Here is an 18,575-nt window from a genome sequence, read left to right as displayed (position 1 = left end):
GAAATACAGCATCCCGACATCAAGAAAAGAAGCTGTCGCTCAGCAGCAAAATGCAACCACCTTGACCTTTGTATGGAGAGAGGATGGTTTCAATCAGGCCCAGGCCATCAGAAGAATGTAAGCAGAGGCAATAACAAGTTTAACCATCAATGTACTTCAGGAGAAAGGACTCGTCAATCACATCAGGAAGGAAGGCTCTTGAAGTAGAAGAGAAAAACAGAGAGTCACTGTTTAGAAGAGAAAGAAAATTAACTGTGTACTGCAGACCGATTGCTATGTTGTAACACTGAGCTATAGCATTGGCAGGTAATAAATTTACATGATTACCTTGCGCCCGTTGCTTGCCAGAATAGGCTACCCTGTGACTCTGTACTAGATAAAGCAGTTAGAAAATGGATGGATGGATGACACCAAAAGAGCAGAAAAGCTTATGCACCTGGATCTCAAGTGTCAACCTTTTCTTTAATGAGGTTATGCATCTGCTGACACACAGTTTGCTTGAGCATTATTGGTGAGCGTCAGTCAAGTACTCTGAACCTGCTTCGCTTAAACACCGAGAGGAGACAGCTGTAAAGATAGACACATCAATGTGTTTTTTATGTCAAAGTGATGGTGATTCGTTTTTGATTGAAATCTTTTTGAGTGCAGATGATTCTTGGTTATTTTGGTTTGGCATATTAATCAAAGCACAGATTGATGTCTTCAAGTCTTACCAAAGTGCACTGACGTGTTGGATAGATTGAACATAGATGACATTCACATTTGGAATTTTCAGTTTTTATTACCCTTGAACCACTGCAAATAAAGAAGAGGCGATCTCTTAGAACACACTAAATTTAAAACCGCAGTACAACAAGCTGTCATATACTCTTTTGACAACTGCCTTGACAGTTTGGCAGAATGTATAATTAAGAATATATTTGTCATCTGTCACTTTGCTTTCTGTTCAGAAGGAATATAAAACACTAGATGCTTCACAAAACAATTGTTGATTACTTATTCAGAGTCATTAAGGTCCGAGTCTGATTTGGGGAGGCTGTCTGCATATAGTTGGTCTATAATGCCTTCTGCATTCACACATCTCAACTGCAATTATTGGAAAGTAAGAAAACAAGAAAGACAATTAAATAGATGGAAAATGAGCTGCATCCATGGTTTAAAGAACTGTAGCCCCCGGTAATGGGCAGAAATCAATGCAAGGGATGAACAGGATGACTGAAGCATTCAAACAGACAATAGATATTAATAGTACAGACATGACAATAGAAAAAAAAGCTTTTTGTTTCGAAGAAATGTACTAAAAATTATTAACTATAAAGAGCAATTGACTTTTTTGTGGAAATACAATTCTATATGCATCAGGCTGAAAAGATGCCTCTATATATATTTGTTTCATATTTAAGCACAGTGTGACATATTTCTTTAAGTTCAGAAAGATTAAATACATTCTAAAATTAATTGGAGATCCTATTAATGCTACAATGTATACTGTAAGTACACAAATACACCCACTGTAAAAAATAGTTCACCGTGTTCACCTAGAGACTAAAAAGAAGATTGTTATAGATATGAAAACCTTTTGTTTTGAAAGGAAACATGGCATTTGGTTTACATGATTGATGACATAACAGTTTAGCAATTCTTTGATTAAGAGTTTTAGAAAAGCAATGTGACACATGTGACCTTTTATAATGAGGGGCCTCTTTAATTCACTTAGTTGACTCAATTCAGGAGCCCATCAGTGAAAACAAAAATAAACTGAATTTTCTGTAAACACCACTAGATCTTGGACACCCAATCATTTAGGGAACAATTTTTTTAGATGAACCACTACTTAGCTAATGTTCTTTAATTATAATAAAATGGTTAGCAAAATTGTTGTAGCTTTTTTGTTAGATTTGTAAAAAACATGTAAATAATACGATTTTATTTTAACCAAATAAGTAATCAGAGAACAAATTCCAAATTACAATAATAACCTGGTTAAGAGACTTTCACCATTGGCATCATATGTTCCAACTGTAGAGACAACTTTAGAGACCTTCTGTTAATAGTCTTACCATAGTCAAAGATGGGCAGTATGGATGTTTGAATTAGTGAAATCCTTGACGAATAAGTAAAACAAGATTTGCTGTGAGGAACAATTCCTATGGTTGAATTTAGGTTCTAATTTATTATCTCAAGTTGTGAAAGGTAAAGCACTGTCCATCCAGTTACAGTTTAGATATTTACTGTATAAACCATGAATTCATTCAGTCACATTCATAAAGTAAGGCTTTGTTCCAACATAAAGTAATAAATATGTTATCATTTTAGAAGTTAATACAACTCAGAATTTGTATGAGACCAGCAGAAGCCACAGTTTATTGACAGCCTGAATTTTAACATAATAAAGGTTCCAACGAGAGGAAACAATATGGCCGGGTGGCTTGTTTCAGACTTCCACAACCCTTTGTACCCTTTTGTCTAATAAAGTGCCTCCTGATCTCTGTTGAAAAAGCACTTTCCCTTATGTTCCTCTTATCTTGTTTTTGTTTCATTCTTGATTCTGAAGAAGTCGACTGGGATGTTTTTGTAAACACCTTTTAAGATTTTGAATACACTAATTATACTCCCTCGTAGTTTTCTCTATTCAAGATAAAAAAAACATTTGCTTCTTTTAGCCAGTCCATGTAGGACATTCTTTTAGGTCTGGGATTGTTTCAGGGAATGGTCTTCAGGATCGTATCAGTTGAATCATTTTTGTAATTCAGTGACTAAAATTGCACATAATACATGAGGTCTAAATGAGGTTTAACTTGTGCATTGTGCAACTATAAAGTAACACTGTTTTGTTTGTTTTTGGTCTTTTTATTGAAATTATGCTGCATATCTGTCCAAAATAATAAAGTGGGTCTAGTTGAGTATAGAGGGTGTCAGAGCTGTACATGTGGACATGACAGATGCCTATTATCTGAACAATGTTTTTAATATAACTGGAAAAAGAGAGAACGGACTCCCTTAAAAAGTGAAAGAGAATGTAAAAGAAATCTGTCAGATTTTACACAGGAATCTGGTTTTGTAAGTAATTTTAAAGCCATGTGAGAGATTGGAAGATCAGTGCTATATCGCTATTTCAGAAAAATAACCCACAGTATAAAAAATCTTAGGTATGTCTATGTACTCTAGATGGTTAAATAAGTGTGTTTTTACAGATCAGTTATATCACTGAGAACCTTTAAGGCTGCCATCTATGATCTTATTCAAGGCAAAATGGATGTAGGTCAATAGGAGTCTGACTTATCACTCCCTTTGAAAAGAGACAAAAGGTAAACTTTCAGTCCACTGGGATATGAGCTGGTTTATGAGGGACTGAATATTGTGGGTTATTGAAGCAGACATTACATGAGAAGCAAGGATCAATGACCAGCAGATGATATGTTGCACAAAAAGAATTGATTGTATTTTTTAAATATATTTACTCTATACAGCATCCTTTAATATTACTTTTTCCATTTTGAGTTAATTACAATGATTGCTCAACAGCAGCACTTGTGTTTTCCAGTTATTTTAAATAAATAGATGTCCTTACAAATGATAGAAACATAATCTTTTTAATCTAATCTTTATAGGTTATATGCTGTACAGTACACATTTGTCTTGATGACGTGGCATCTTTCTGTTTTAGGGTTCACCTGGTGAAAGAGGAGCTGCTGGCCCTGCAGGGCCCATAGGCCTCTCCGGGCGTACAGGACCCCAGGGACCCCCAGGCCCAGCAGGAGAAAAGGGTGCACCTGTGAGTATACGTTTCACCCTAAAGAACCAAATTAGGGAACCAAGTGAAAGAGTGGATTGTAATGTCTTCCGTTTCTGGACACACAAAATCAGGTTGCTTGTTTACTGTACATCTTCCATTCATCCATGGCTAAAATCTCAGATTTTGACCTATTATGAAAATGATCTTGGTGAGTAATAAAATTTCCGGCACACAAAAGAAGCTTCTACCTTTCTTGAGTAGCACAGTTAAGAACCCATTATTTACTGGAGGGACAATGACGGTGATGTGTATGCAATGTCATTGAAATGAATATTAGAAATATGGTTTTGAAGATGCACACTAATAATTTTGAAGATAATAGCACACTTGAAGAAAAGTTCTATTAGCAGTTCACAGATTTTTTTTGTTTCTTGTGTTATTGTTCATACTCATATACAGTTACAAAGATCCAAATATAAATGAACACATAAAAATGGATAGCTTGTTATATTATAAAAGTTATTACTTTTTTTCAGCCATTATTAAATCTTCACACTTCAGTACCTTTGCTTTGCATAGACACATGATTGCCGCAGCATTTAACATTTTAATACGTAACAAAAGTAATTCAATTTCTAATATGCTTACTTTCATCATTTCACATTCTACATGTGAGTTGAATTTTTCATTACACTTTTTAACATTCAAGTTATACTGTCCTCTTATTTTCTATAAAAAAGACGTGCACTGATGATGTAAAGCATTATTGATTTATACTAAGTGAAACTCTGGCCTATAGCATTAGATGACCTTGCAGTTAGAAATGTGTTGACAAATATGAGATGAACTGAAAATAATATTTTCTAGTGAAGCAGAACTATAGTATATGTAAATAACTTCTATAAATGCTTTTCAAATAAAACAGATATTAATATTGTTTTCATAAGATAATTTACATAACATTGGGGTGGTCTAGATTTAGCAAGAAGTCATGCTTAGTGGTAATATCTCATGTCTGTTATGAGTCTACTGAGCTCTACATGGATAGATGCAATGCTGTTCCTTTTGAAGGTTTAGTGAGGGTTATACTGTATACACTATTGGAAAAATATCTTAAGTGTGTACTGAGCATGTTATGTCAGGGACTTTATTGGCGATTCTTGAAGGATCATCAACAGGATTTCATCTGGACTAATAAAATAATGAAACAATGCTGCACCATGACAGCAAGAGAATGATACAAGTGATACCTAAAGATTCTGTCTAAGTTGTCAGATACCATAAGATGGTGCGGACAAAACACAAATAGAACTTCTGCCAACAATAAATATGTGGGCCCTTCTCAACCCGTAAAAATGATAGTATTAGATTAATAGGATCTTCTTTAGAACACTCAACCCTAGCACTACATTTTAAATAGATAACAGGAACCTTGGTTCATCTGATAATTACGTATTGCCATAGACCAATGTTGATGTCTGTTACACGAGCCATCAAATACTTTCCAAAGTAATCCATAGTATTGATGGATATTACAGTTTATGGTCAGTAGAAACTTTGTGGAGTGGAGAGCTTTGGAAATAAAGAACCCAATGGCCTGCTGCAGTTTTCATTTTATGTGATTCCTTTTGCAATCTGCAACACAATCCCCTAGTAATCAGTATTTGGTACTGAAAAAAAAACTGAAAGAATCACAACTGACAATGTCTGGACTACATTGAATTGCTGGAAGAAGACACATTATAAGAATCCAAGCATTATCCTAACCATGCTCGGATAAGGCAGATGAGGCAATTTAGTTTTACCAAGAAGATTTTATTAACAGTGTACAGTATAATGTTTAATGCAATTGTATTTATAATAAGGGATATTGTGGTTCTCTTAACAATAGTGATGGTATTATTAATCTGATAATAATACTGTATGAATTCCTGTATGTGCTAAACTTTTTCCCGAGGATAGTAATGCAATAACAGAATGTTGTACTTGTTTGCTTAAGTATCTTACTTTCTGTGTTCCTAGAATCAATCAGGGCAAAGAGATCCTCACTGCTCACACTCTCTTCCTAATGTGTATTAATTGTTCTGTAGGGTGAGAAAGGTCCACAAGGACCTGCTGGCAGAGATGGTATCCAAGGTCCAGTTGGTCTGCCTGGCCCTGCTGGACCTCAGGGTCCGCCTGGAGAAGATGGGGATAAAGTAAGCAAACCCAAGCCTGTGCCTGACTAGGTTTGATCAAAATCAGTGTATCACAATTGTGTTTCCCCCCCCCAGTGCAACCCCATTGTTGCAATCAAAACTGCCGTTAAATATTAGGTCCTGTCAGATCATCCCATCAGTTTAGGGTCATGATGGCCCGGAGCCTAGCCTGGGAAGCATTGGCACAAGTTGGGATACACCCTGGATGGGAGAGCAGACCATCACATGGCGCACTCACAAATACACTCACATTCACACCAGGGGTAAATTTTTCAAAAGCCAGTTTACTGACCAGAATGTCTTTGGACTGTAATGAGACACCAGATTACCTGGAGGAAACCCACACAAATGTTTAGAGAACATGCCAACTCCATGCAGATAGCACCCCCAGGCACTGAAACCAGGGCCTCAGTTTTGTGAGGCAGCAATACGAACTACTCTGCCACTTGTGGTGCCCCATTGGGCCAAGTATAAACCCAAAACACTACTGGAAATTTATTTATACTCTCAGTTATGTTAAAGTGACGGTATATACCCATTAGGTTATCCGTTAGGTTGCTGTTATGTTTTAATATGAAGGGCTGTTAAAGTAAGGTTTTTAGTAGAATTAGAGAATTTAGAAGATAGTACAACACATTTTAAAGCCTTGTCATTTTCTACTTTGCAGCTTACCAGTCAATAGGAGGGCTTGCTAAACGCAAGACAAATAATCAATTTTCTGTACAACCCCTAGGTTCTTACGATGTCTACACTATTAAATTGGTGGCCTAAAAATTACATTACAATGACATTAAAGCTGGCATGTGGAATTTTAAATTATTGACAATGAGAAGGTAGGGCAGATGACATTACTAAAATGACACCTTACATATGTTCACCTTTTTTTAAGGGAGAAATCGGTGAACCAGGTCAAAAGGGAAGTAAAGCAGATAAAGGTGAACAGGTACGTATTTTCATACTTTCTTAATTTTGAATTGTGCTGCTTTATAGTGAGGCTTCTGTATCGTTTTGTCAATAAATGTCTGATTAACGTTAAATCTATTGATATTAATGTTTGAATAATGAAAAAATATCACTAAATAACACAAAGATGGGTGCATTTTTTAATATACGGTAGACTTGAAGTTTACATTCACTCAACTTACACAGTCACAGCTTTATGCGGTCAGCTCTAGAAAATAAAAAAAATTAAGAAAATGCTTTATTCTCTTAGTTAGTCAAGCATGTCTATGAGAGTTAGTGAGCCTTAACACTCATCTTATTTACTTTGATTTATTGTTTTTATACTTTATATTAAATATCTTTAATTACTGTAAGAGGTTAGTAGGCTTTTTATCAGGGTTATAGGGTACATCAAATTTGACTATAGGGACATTTGCTTTTACGTGCTACTCAAGATCCCTAACCCACCTGTAAATTATGAGTCGACTAGAGAATGAGATACTCTGTGTTCGAGTGAGTTGTGGAACCATGGTAACCATTTATCAAAGGACCATTCATTCATGTTTCAAGTTTAAAAAAGTCAAGACGTGTCTCTTTTGCCTCCTCTAGGGCCCACCTGGTCCAGCAGGTCTTCAGGGTCCTGTAGGTGCCCCAGGACCTGCTGTAAGTATCTGTTTCCGTCCCTGCAAAATATTGTTGTAATCTACCCTGCTTTCATGAAACATATTGAGTATGTGAGTCACAGTCTACTAGCAAACACATAATTGCATCAGCTGATGGAATTTTATTCAATGCAGTATATTAGAAAAGGCAATTCTGTAACTTGGCATCAGACATTATCTCCCTTTTAATCTATTTCATGTTTTTCATTTTGGTCCTCGCCTCTAGCTAGAATGAAACAAATATCACCTATAAAACATTGCACAATTTATATGCTTGGCAAAATGTGTCCATTAAGTAACTTATGTAAACAAATAGGTATATATTGTTGCCTTTTGTTGACTTTTTTCACTGGCTTACTGTTGGGACCTTGTACTACTGCAGAACTGAGTGTGTTATGCCATGCATGTTGTAAACCGTTTTGAACATACAATCTCAAATTGTCATCTCCATCTAGTTGTTTTCATTGGCTTTATCTTCTGCACAATGTCTACCCTCTGACACAACATAAGTGATTACCTATGTGGCAGGAATTGATAGGCAACATTAGGTATTTCCTGACCTTATCTTGTTTGTAAAACATTAACTTTATTTCCAGTTGACTGCAGTGGTACTGTACTGTGAAGCCTTCTTATTGGATGGTTATTGATCAGTAGCTAGAAATAAGATCATCCCCACATTTTGTAAGTGTGCTGTCACCAAAGGCAATTGATAGCAAAAGGAACAGTATTATCTCTTTCATCACAAGATGCAGTTTTCTTTTGAACTGAGAACTGCGCTATTGTCAGCAGTTCCGCTTAATATAATGTATAAGTGACATCTTTGAAGGTCAGCATATTTAATTAGTAGAATTTAACCGGTGCTTGTAAAATAGTAATAAGCCAATATACAAATTACACATATCTGCATTGCTTTCAGATTTTAAGATGTGGATGTTCGTCTTCATGGCTGTTGCTCAGCGGCTCTTACTTTATTTCCCATCCTGTTGCAGACTTCGTTTTAGAAATGAAGAACGAAAGCCAAGGTTTCTCTATATGAGGAATACCCAACCCTAAAAGGCAACACTACCTTTATATTCTGTCATGAAGGGATGGTGTGTGATTAGAATTTATGAGCATGTCAACAGTCTTTTATCATTTTAATTGTGTTGCTGTATTTGAAGGCTCTGTACGTATGTGTTTGTCCTAAATTGAAGACAGTGTAAATTGTTTCATTCAGGGAGGTGATGGAGAGCCTGGTCCCAGGGGACAGCAGGGAATGTTCGGACAGAAAGGAGATGAAGGTTCTCGGGGATTCCCTGGCCCTCCTGGGCCAATCGGACTCCAGGTGAGTCTCCCAACACCGAAAACAGGCCCATCTGTGGTTTTATAGGCTGCCGATACAAACGCTAAGGTAATGATTCCTGTGATTCTGGCTACCCAACAAACATATCCATTGATTGGTCCATAATGCTTTTCAAAGAAAGAAGGGCTGATGTGGCTTTTGGTGGGAAAAGCTAATTGAGGTCATAGAACCGACCTTCATGAAGGGTGCATTTGAAAATACTCATCTTACGCAGTGATTTATTGACTGGAGCTTGGCAGCAACCACTTCTTATTTTTGACATTCACATATAGGATTATGTTACACGGGATGATTCATAAATTAAATAATGTTGTTATAACATGTTGCTACACGGAAAGCGTGGCAATATTTGCAAGTAGAGGACGTCATCGCATTGCAGTTAATACATTATAGAGATGTAGTCAAGCCAAATATTGGAACTAGCCCGTGGCAGTTGGTGTTTTGAATCAACAACATGTGATGAAGATGTCCTTGAAAATCAATCTCCACAGCTCAGTGGCATTTTCCTATGCAGTAATGTAATAAAATCTGCCATTGGTTTTCAGTCACTTTTTATCATGATCATATTGGGTTTTTGGGTTTTTTTTATGATCATATTGTTGTCTGTGCTCACAGTTCGTATGAAAAAAAGTAAAAAGAATGTATATACATTATGAACACAGCATTTCCAACCTCTTTTATTAAATGTACAGGTGTAATTGGGGCAGACACATATCCTCGTTATTTATAAATTTGACTTTGAAAATTATAATAAATAAGATATTTGAACCCTATTAATTGAAATATGCACAGATTTACAGTATAAAGTAAAAAATCTCGGATTCTGGAACTGAATTGTTATTCAACCCCCCAGGGTTGGACAACACTTATTGAATTATTTCTTTTGCTTCTCTAATAAATGATGAAGAATAGTAAAATTACATAAAGGAATGCTGTTGTAATGAGAGAAGATCAGTAAGTCATTTAATGTAATTGACTTTCAATTACACATAGTGCATTTTTTTCTGACTTATTAATTGCATTTGCTAACCTTTCCCTATTGGCAGAATGCTATTAAATACTTACCATTCATTCTAATTAGTGGTTTCTATAATGGAATTTGACTGAAGGAAGCCAGAGGTCCCTATGGGATCTCCTACCTGGTTTAAGTATAAAATGACATGTGTATGTAACCACAGGGATCTGGGTATTTGAGAACGTGTTTATAGTTGAAGGTTGGGTAAATATCAACTGGAATGAAGGCTGTAATGACTTTGCTCCAATTCCTGTGAAAGGCAACTTTCTGCAGAGGTCAGAAATAAGGGAATTATAATGAAGGATTAATGCCATATGAGAATAGAAGAAAGGTTACACATGAAAAAAGCAACCTATCCCATCAAGTCGATTTGGTTGCTGCTAGCTAATTGAACTGAGCATCTCTTCCTAGCTTGAGAGAAGCTAGGATATTGACTTTTAGACCATAACTAGTTAGGTTGTTCCCATCCTTCACAACTCTTTGTGAAAAATCTGTTCCCTGTTCTAAATGTACATCTATACAGTATATACAGTAGATATAGACTGTATAGATATATACAGCATATGGATATATAGAATATTCTGTATATACTTATCAAAACATTATTCCATGTAGTTTTATGCATAACAAGAAATAGGTATGTGAGTGGAATCAAGGTGTAAAGAATTGAAACATCTGTTGAAAATGTATGTTATAATATAGTGTATATACAGTATGAAATGCATAGCATTAATGCCCATCCATAGCAAATAATAGTAATCTTTGGGCTTATAAACACCTGTTCCTAATTGCATCTGTACATTTCAAGTGTATGGCAAGAAAGTCACATTGACAATTGTAAATATTTCTTTTGATTTGAGTGTTCACCAATTTATGTATTTTAATAGTGTGGAAGCCATATATTTTTAAAAGAAAAACTGTAGGTGCACCATAATTATTTTTGAAAATTGTATATGTCAAATATACCAGGAGTATTTTTTACTAACTGCTATTTTTAAGAGGCAGGGGGATATGTGAGAAATATATGTATAATCTGAATTATAAATGACATAAGCTAAAATTTACCACCAGGCTGCTGACTAATCAATAAATGTCACAAATTAATGCTTTGCATATTAATGAGAGCATTTTTTCATCAGTACTTTGCAACATATTTTCCAGAAGGCATTACAAATCTATTCCATAGGGGGTTATTAAGTCAGTGAATATAGTCTATTTATGAATTTCCTACCAGGTAGATTGCGTGCTACAGTTATCAATAATATATTCCAATAGTTGTGTTCATGCACAATTAAATGTGCTGTCGACTTGCCAATCAGCATTTATAATTATGTTGTTTTTTATCTTAATCTTTAAACATGTGCTGTCTTCTGTAAATGCTAAATGACACCATAGCTAACATTGTAGCTACTTAAGGGCAAAGTATTTCTGAATGCAAAGTAAGGTGCTTGCACCTTTTTACATATAATATTTTTTAGCCTATTCAAGTCTATTTTTAGATTTAAATATCCCCTGAGTGTACTAATGTTCCAGTCTGACCCCTGACATAAATTAGGTTTACTTTTGGATTAATTTGATATTAGAGCCTCTCAGATACATTTTATACAAAAACAATTCCAGTGCCGTTGCCTTTTTAAGATTTGATTGAAAAGCTAAATCTAAATTCTGTGAGGTGCCAGTTGTCTCATAGTAAATGTTTGCATAATAAGAGAAAATTCTATTTGACTAATAAGTGCAATCCTCCATTTTTATAGCTGTGACACCTGTGAAAAACTACTTGCTGCCTACTGAGTTGAGAATTCATTCTTTTTAATCTCACTATTTATATTTAATGTGGTTATAAAAGGGTGTTTCAATAAGTAAACCTATTTCATCAGACTATATCTATAGCTTGCATTTTTTAGTTCAATTTGTTTTTCATGAAGTGAGATTTCTGCTTGGGCGGTTTAAAACCAGAAGAAAATTATGGACCCACATTAGGGACAATGACAATGATTCCAGTATGAAGGCGATGAACAGATGAACAATACCACATGGGTCCCACAAATCCTCAATGGAACTCATAAAGCATATGGACTGAACAGGTCTTCTGATATGCTGTTACAAACCAGGTAGCAAGTGACAAAACATGTAATGGAATTAGCCAAATTCATAAGGGAAAATAGTCCTGCCCAAATAATCAAGAAGTCATGATGACAATTGTTTTGTGTTGATAGATGTCTTAAGACAAATCAGCACTGCTTAAAAAGAACAAGTTGTTGTGTGTAACAACCATAGACCAGCTAGAAGTCATTAATAAATTTGAAATTCCAATCAGAGAAAACATGAGGAAGGGATCATTGAGATTTGTTTTTTGTTTGGATGAAAGGGGTAAAATAAGATATTAATTCGTCATCCATTGAGTAAATAGTGCTACAAAATGGGAAATCAGACATTTTGAAAATGGGCAAATTGTTGCTCATGTTCTTAACATGTGTGCAAGTAACATTAATAAATGATCAAGTTGGGAAAAGGTATGCTCTGATGACTTGTTTTGCCTAAAATTACCCTTAAACCCAGGCAAATGCTTAGTAAATTTCGAGAGGTGTATTGATACATTTGAATCAAATTAAAACAGATGCACAGATTAGCTTTTGCCACACAGGATTAGTGAAGTGTAACAATGTAACAATTAAATATTTGTCTTTAACAAATACATATATATTTAAGTTCCTGTATGTCTTGTATATTTAAGTATGTAAAAATATCTAAAAAGAGATATTCAGCGGGGCTCAAAGATGCAAGCCTAAAAACAGCCTATTTCTATTTATCTAAGGTTGTTCCACTACCAATGGAGTGCAAAGTTAATCCCCAATTCAAAAGTTATCATCAGCACTAGTTACAAGTCAATGTTGGCCAGAAATACATAGCCATTGCATTTTTGTATTTCAGGGTCTTCCTGGACCACCAGGCGAGAAGGGAGAAAATGGGGATGTTGGGCCAATGGTAAGTGGTTTTCTTTAACTATAAATACAAAACAAGGATTCTATTTATTTAAATGAGTCAAGCTGGTAACTTAAAATCCATCATGTGTACTGACAGTTGATAATCATGTCTATTAGGACTGCTAACACTACCTGAAGATAAAAGTAAACAACATTATTTTTTCTCAACAGGGTCCACCTGGTCCCCCGGGCCCAAGAGGTCCTCAGGGTCCTAATGGAGCTGATGTAAGAAGCACATATTTCCCATTGCAAGACCTTGTTTGCATTGGCATTTCTTTTATTTTTGTCATTTTCACTCCATTTTCAACTCTCCTCCTCTTACACAGGGGCCACAAGGTCCACCGGGTGCCTTAGGTTCTCCTGGAGCTGTTGGTGAAAAGGTGAGAACCGATACCGTTCATCCACTTTTTTGTCCTCATAAAGCTTTGGCCTCCACCTGTTATGATAAATGACAACTTCATGACGACTCTGCTTTACCATGACAACTCAGCTTTAATAGACTTCAGAGTGACAACATGCTTTCAGACTTTCATGCTTATCTTGTCCATTTTTTCAAAAATGTAGTAGAAGCCATTAATTACATCTGGAGGGTTATGTTTGAGTCTGAGCCCAAATGTTATTAGTTCCTATGTTATAACAGTCTTAACACTACTATTCTCCAATACTGCTATTTGGCAGACTTCCGGACTATCAATATTCAGTGTAATACGTCTGGGTTCACATATTGTAAAAATACTGTATGAAATACAGAGGTAATGTAGATCGCCACTTTGGACTCACTGAAAAGAAGTACAGTATAGCCTTTACTTTTAATTTTCACAAAACAATATCAATAGTAATGTGCAAGTCTGTCATTTTAAATATACATGGTGATTAGTACATGGTGTCCCAGTCCCCAGGATTTAAAAATTATTTAAAACATTTCACTATACTGTATAAGCAATGTTAAGTACCCACAGAATTATTTTTGTGCTGGCAATTGGATTTAGGATTGAGAAAAATCTTTGTGGGCAAGTATGTGATTCAATATTGTTTGGTAAAAAATAAAATAAAAGTATGCCTCCAGTGTGGAAATCAACACTGAATCATGTTTAATCAATGTTCTGTGTTAAATATTCAAATGACATCATGCAGTAGGTGTTGTGTGTGTAATGCTATGATTAACAAGTCAATTAAAAGAACCAGCACCAATATGTCTGAGTTCAGCAGATGACTCTTTTACTGCATTGTACAGAGGATGAGTCTGGTGAGTAGGGTAGAGGTTCCATAAATCATAAGTCCATAAAAGAATTTCAGAAAATTTGCTTTTTGTTGTTTAATTCTTTCAGCTTTATGTATGTAAGGTTGTATGGCTCGCTTTATAATTGCCTCCTGCAATATGGCACTTGTTATAAGCAATATTTTTATTTTTTTCTTCAATAGGGTGAACATGGAGAAGCTGGCAACCCAGGCCCTCCAGGAGAACCTGGCACTGGGGTAAATAGTGTCTTTTTTTCTAGTAATTATTCATTTTAAAATTGCCAGTTGACCATTCCTCTCAATTCTTCATGCACTGCAGTGAGGTACTCCTTGACAGCACTTGACAACTATGTAAGAACACCAGTCCTCTTAATTAAACTACTTCAGCCATCCTTAAGCAAGCATAACTGGAAGCTTGTTTGCAGACATTGCAATTAAACAAATAGACAATTGATGCAGCCAATTAAAAAATAGAGTGTATACTGTAAATATCTGCTATGCAGTTTTAATATTATAGTAATACCAAAAGGTTTTAGTATCAAAAGAGAAAATATTTGCACTGTTTGTTTTTTTTCATTTTCATCCTTCACATTCAAAACACACTGCTTCTTGTTTGCTTTAAAAGTCTGTGCCTGGTCTGGAGTAGTCTAACTATACAGTAGGTATGACTTCTTTCAGGAATTTGTAAACCCATGCATCACTTTATGTCAATGTGCTGTCTGCTTAAAGCTTATTATTTGGACTGACTGATGGATGCACGATGTCTCCACAAGTGATTGAAAATGAACAGCTTAACCATTGACTAAAAAGATAGCTCCCTTAATAGAATGATTAAGCAGACATTGATAATGATGAATGTCCGATGGGTATTCAATATTAATGAAGTACACATTGCTGTGGTTTGATGTTAAAGATCTAGTTGTCTTCCAGTTGCAAAGATGATAGTCAATGTTGTGGAATATTTATTTGAATTTGACAAATAATGACAATCAGAAGACAATTCTAGAAATGGATTGCTGTTTATATTTTTGATTGACTTATTAAGTATTGTAAAAATCATTTATATTTTTGCATATTCCATTAAAATGTATGAAAATTGAACAATAAAGTGCTATCTTTTATTAATAACCTTTATCAGCTCTTGTATTTATAGATGTTTAAAGGAGTATGCTTGTTCTACTGCTCAATTGCGCCTTTGTTATCCTTTCTGGTCTGTAATGTAATGTAGGATTATGAGCAGAGAGCACGTGGGTGTTCATTATTATGATGGCATTTACAGGGTCCAAAAGGAGAAAGAGGTGAAAAGGGAGAGGCTGGACCACCCGGTGCTGCTGGTCCTCCTGGCGTCAAGGGACCTCCAGGAGATGATGGACCCAAGGGTAACCCTGTAAGTTATCCTCCTGTAGCAGTGAACAGCAATTTAATTATTCTACTCGTGAATCTGGAACACACTATTCAATCAGAGTCTCTGGTCCCTAATGCCAATAAAACTTCTTTTAAAAACCCAGAGTAAGCTTTGTAGGCTCACTTATGGGTATCCTCCAATGTAAACTAGAATAGTATAGGTAACTTATTCTATTACTTGTAAGATGGTTGTGGCTTTGGAGATTTTGAAAGTTTCTTAAGTCTTATTTTCCAAAGAAAGTGCCACCTGTTTCTAGGGAACATTGGTCTCTATGTGAAGAAGAACAAATGCAATGAACGTTTTAATTGGGCACCGAGAATTATCCCCAAGATGTATATTCTGTACGGATTCATTTATATTAGTTTTACAGAAATGTTATTTGTTGAATCTGGTCCCATTTCTGTTTTGTGACTAAATTTAGAGAAGAGCAGCCTTATTCCCTCAATTCTCTTTACCGATCTACCCTAACATTAGCGTTTTTTCCTCTTCACAGTTGTTGCTTTTCACACTGCCCCTTGACTATCAGTACCGCCTCTTACTGCCAGTTTTAATGTACAATATATCCCTGACCTCACTGTATATGAAGGCATCCTTTGACAGATCCAGGGTGTAAATCAACATACACTGCTACACAAACCACAAGAAGATGTTACAACTGTAACACTAAGTTTATATTCACTACTCAGGACAAATTCAAAAGGAGGAAAACTTTTACTGTGTTGGTGTTGAAGTATAAATGGTAAAATACCTGGTTGAACTTGGTTGCTGAAAATAATCTTTTAAATACGTCAGTATTTAAATTTAGGTGGCCCAGTCTAAGGCATTCAAAAAACTCTGACACATACTTGGACAGGTTGGATGAGGAATTTGTCCATTCCTAATAAAACCAAATGAAATATAGAATTTGTTCTGCTTTTGTTTATGGAAATAGTGCATGCTTTATGGGCATTTAACAGGACCAGTAGAAACTAGCCTAGTGCAGTATTAACACCTTATGGAAGGCAACTCTATTGGAATTTTTCTGGCAAAAAGTTCAACCTTTTACTATATGTTCTTAAATTCAGCACTGGACAGTGCATTGTATCCCGAATCTGCTGTGTATTCTAATGAAGCAGAAACATTCATTGTTTTCTGAAAGTTTACAATGCCACTAAATCATCTGAACAATTGAATCCCATAGCATCTAGAAAAAGTTAAACCACTTGAAAACATGAAGGATTTCACATCATAGGTACAGCATTTACAAAATTATTACTTTCCACATCTGCATACAATTCCACATTCACATACAGTACCATGAAACAAAGGATTTGTGCATTTTGTGTGTATTAATGATTGCAAATTGATTTTTCTTTTTTATTTAGGGCCCAGTTGGGTTCCCTGGAGACCCTGGTCCTCCTGGTGAGCCCGGTGTTGCTGTAAGTACCAAATAGATCCTATAAGTAGTTTTCCAGTCTTCGATTGCTTTGGGAAAGCTGCAGCCCAGAAGACAAAATCTGTAGCAAATAAACCTTCTACTTATTGTTTTAAAATATGTATAATACAGTTCACAGAAAATGTCATTTTGTTCATGTCTGTAGTAGTTTAAGATTTAACTTGACAAAGAAGTGATTGATTAATTCTAGGAATTATTATTTATTCATAATTTCAGGGGCAAGACGGTACTTCAGGAGATAAGGGAGAAGATGGTGAAGCTGGTCAACCTGTAAGTTTTTTTCTGTTTTAATTTTCTTGGAGTATAGCTGCAAAATATTAAATAAATATACCCATTCCTTGAGATTCTCTTTGTTTTGACTATAAAAGTATAATTTTGTGAAGTAAATCACCAAGAAGGAAAAGTATTTGAGAAACTGTGTCTATTCTCTGTCAGTATATAGCATATACTGCATATTAATCTTTTTGGATATATGAATTGTAGATATTAAACAGAACTTTTAAAAAATGCTACTGCAATATATCCTAGTCTTTGGATATAAATTATACATCTGATGAAAAATATTATTTTAAATTAACTTTAAATTCTGACTAAAATTGTTATTATAAATCTGATTTATAAACCATAAATCTTATGTATGTTTTTAAAATTGTATTATTGTAACAAAGATTTGTAGCTCCTTACCTTATTGGGAAAATTAGTTTATAGTGTAATACAATGTCTCTTTTTTAATAGCTCGGTGGACTATAAAGTCAAACTTAAAAAATGGAAAATGCTTTTGTAATCACTGGCTAAAGATTTCCCATTCACAAATCATCTGCAATAAAGTTATATCTAGTTTTATGAAAGTTCTATGACAACTGAATTCACTGGATTGTTGCTAAATCCACACAGCTTAATGTACAGTAATTATACATGAGCCAATTATCTCTTGAAAACACAGTATCTTACAGATAATTTTAGATTTAAATTTGAAAAGTGCACTGTATTTCCTTAAATAACATATTCTGTGAAAGGAATTTCTGCAGCCTTACTTTGTTATTAAATGGGGTAGTGGAAATTTCAAACTGTATTAATGTTTTTTACCAAATACTTTTAACAGTATATTTTAGCTGCATTAGTTGGCAGAGTGTTTGTTACTTTCAAGTACTTCACAATACAGGTCTTTGTGACCTTTGTATCTATTGATTTTCTTCCAGCTGAACTCTAGATTTTGTATTTGAATGCATGATTTCACTTTTAGTTTATCAACTAGACCTTTTTGAATTGTTTTCAGTATTGAAACTGAAGTTATTCAAAATACAATCTTAATTGGAAAAGAAGACAACTCTAAAGGTCCAATTAACAAAGATTATTTGTTCAATTAAGCAACTGAAAGTCTGCTTAGATTTAAAATGTCATATACTAGGGTCACCAAAAAAAGTTTAATAAGCCCCACTCTAAAGATTGCCTCTTCTAGGAGAAAATAGTGTAATATAAGATAAGAGTAATATAAGATAATATAACTGTTAGTTTAGATAACATAAGATGGTTTTACACATCATATATTTGTAATTGTTGTATATAGCGTTTGAGTTGCTCTTTTTATGTGAGCAATATCTAAGCATTGTTTCACTC

The 18,575-nt window shown here is 34.9% G+C and overlaps 1 protein-coding gene across 7 annotated transcripts in view; it reads left to right on the top strand.

Moving 5' to 3' along the window:
* The window catches only part of col11a1a (collagen, type XI, alpha 1a), a 106,435-nt gene that overhangs the window by 73,362 nt on the left and 14,498 nt on the right, over positions 1-18,575 (top strand). For all 7 annotated transcript variants that reach the window (XM_069194117.1, XM_069194121.1, XM_069194116.1 and 4 more), the window contains 12 exons: positions 3,668-3,775; positions 5,827-5,934; positions 6,824-6,877; positions 7,486-7,539; positions 8,755-8,862; positions 12,827-12,880; positions 13,051-13,104; positions 13,206-13,259; positions 14,302-14,355; positions 15,398-15,505; positions 16,888-16,941; positions 17,175-17,228. In XM_069194117.1, coding sequence (XP_069050218.1) covers positions 3,668-3,775; positions 5,827-5,934; positions 6,824-6,877; positions 7,486-7,539; positions 8,755-8,862; positions 12,827-12,880; positions 13,051-13,104; positions 13,206-13,259; positions 14,302-14,355; positions 15,398-15,505; positions 16,888-16,941; positions 17,175-17,228 — 864 coding nt within the window. The remainder of the gene's footprint in view (positions 1-3,667; positions 3,776-5,826; positions 5,935-6,823; positions 6,878-7,485; positions 7,540-8,754; positions 8,863-12,826; positions 12,881-13,050; positions 13,105-13,205; positions 13,260-14,301; positions 14,356-15,397; positions 15,506-16,887; positions 16,942-17,174; positions 17,229-18,575) is intronic.

The sequence above is a fragment of the Lepisosteus oculatus genome, chromosome 9, assembly GCF_040954835.1.
Source record: "Lepisosteus oculatus isolate fLepOcu1 chromosome 9, fLepOcu1.hap2, whole genome shotgun sequence".
NCBI classification, from domain to species: domain Eukaryota; kingdom Metazoa; phylum Chordata; class Actinopteri; order Semionotiformes; family Lepisosteidae; genus Lepisosteus; species Lepisosteus oculatus.
Note: the sequence above shows the minus strand (reverse complement) of the source record. Positions and strands in the feature narration are given on the sequence as shown.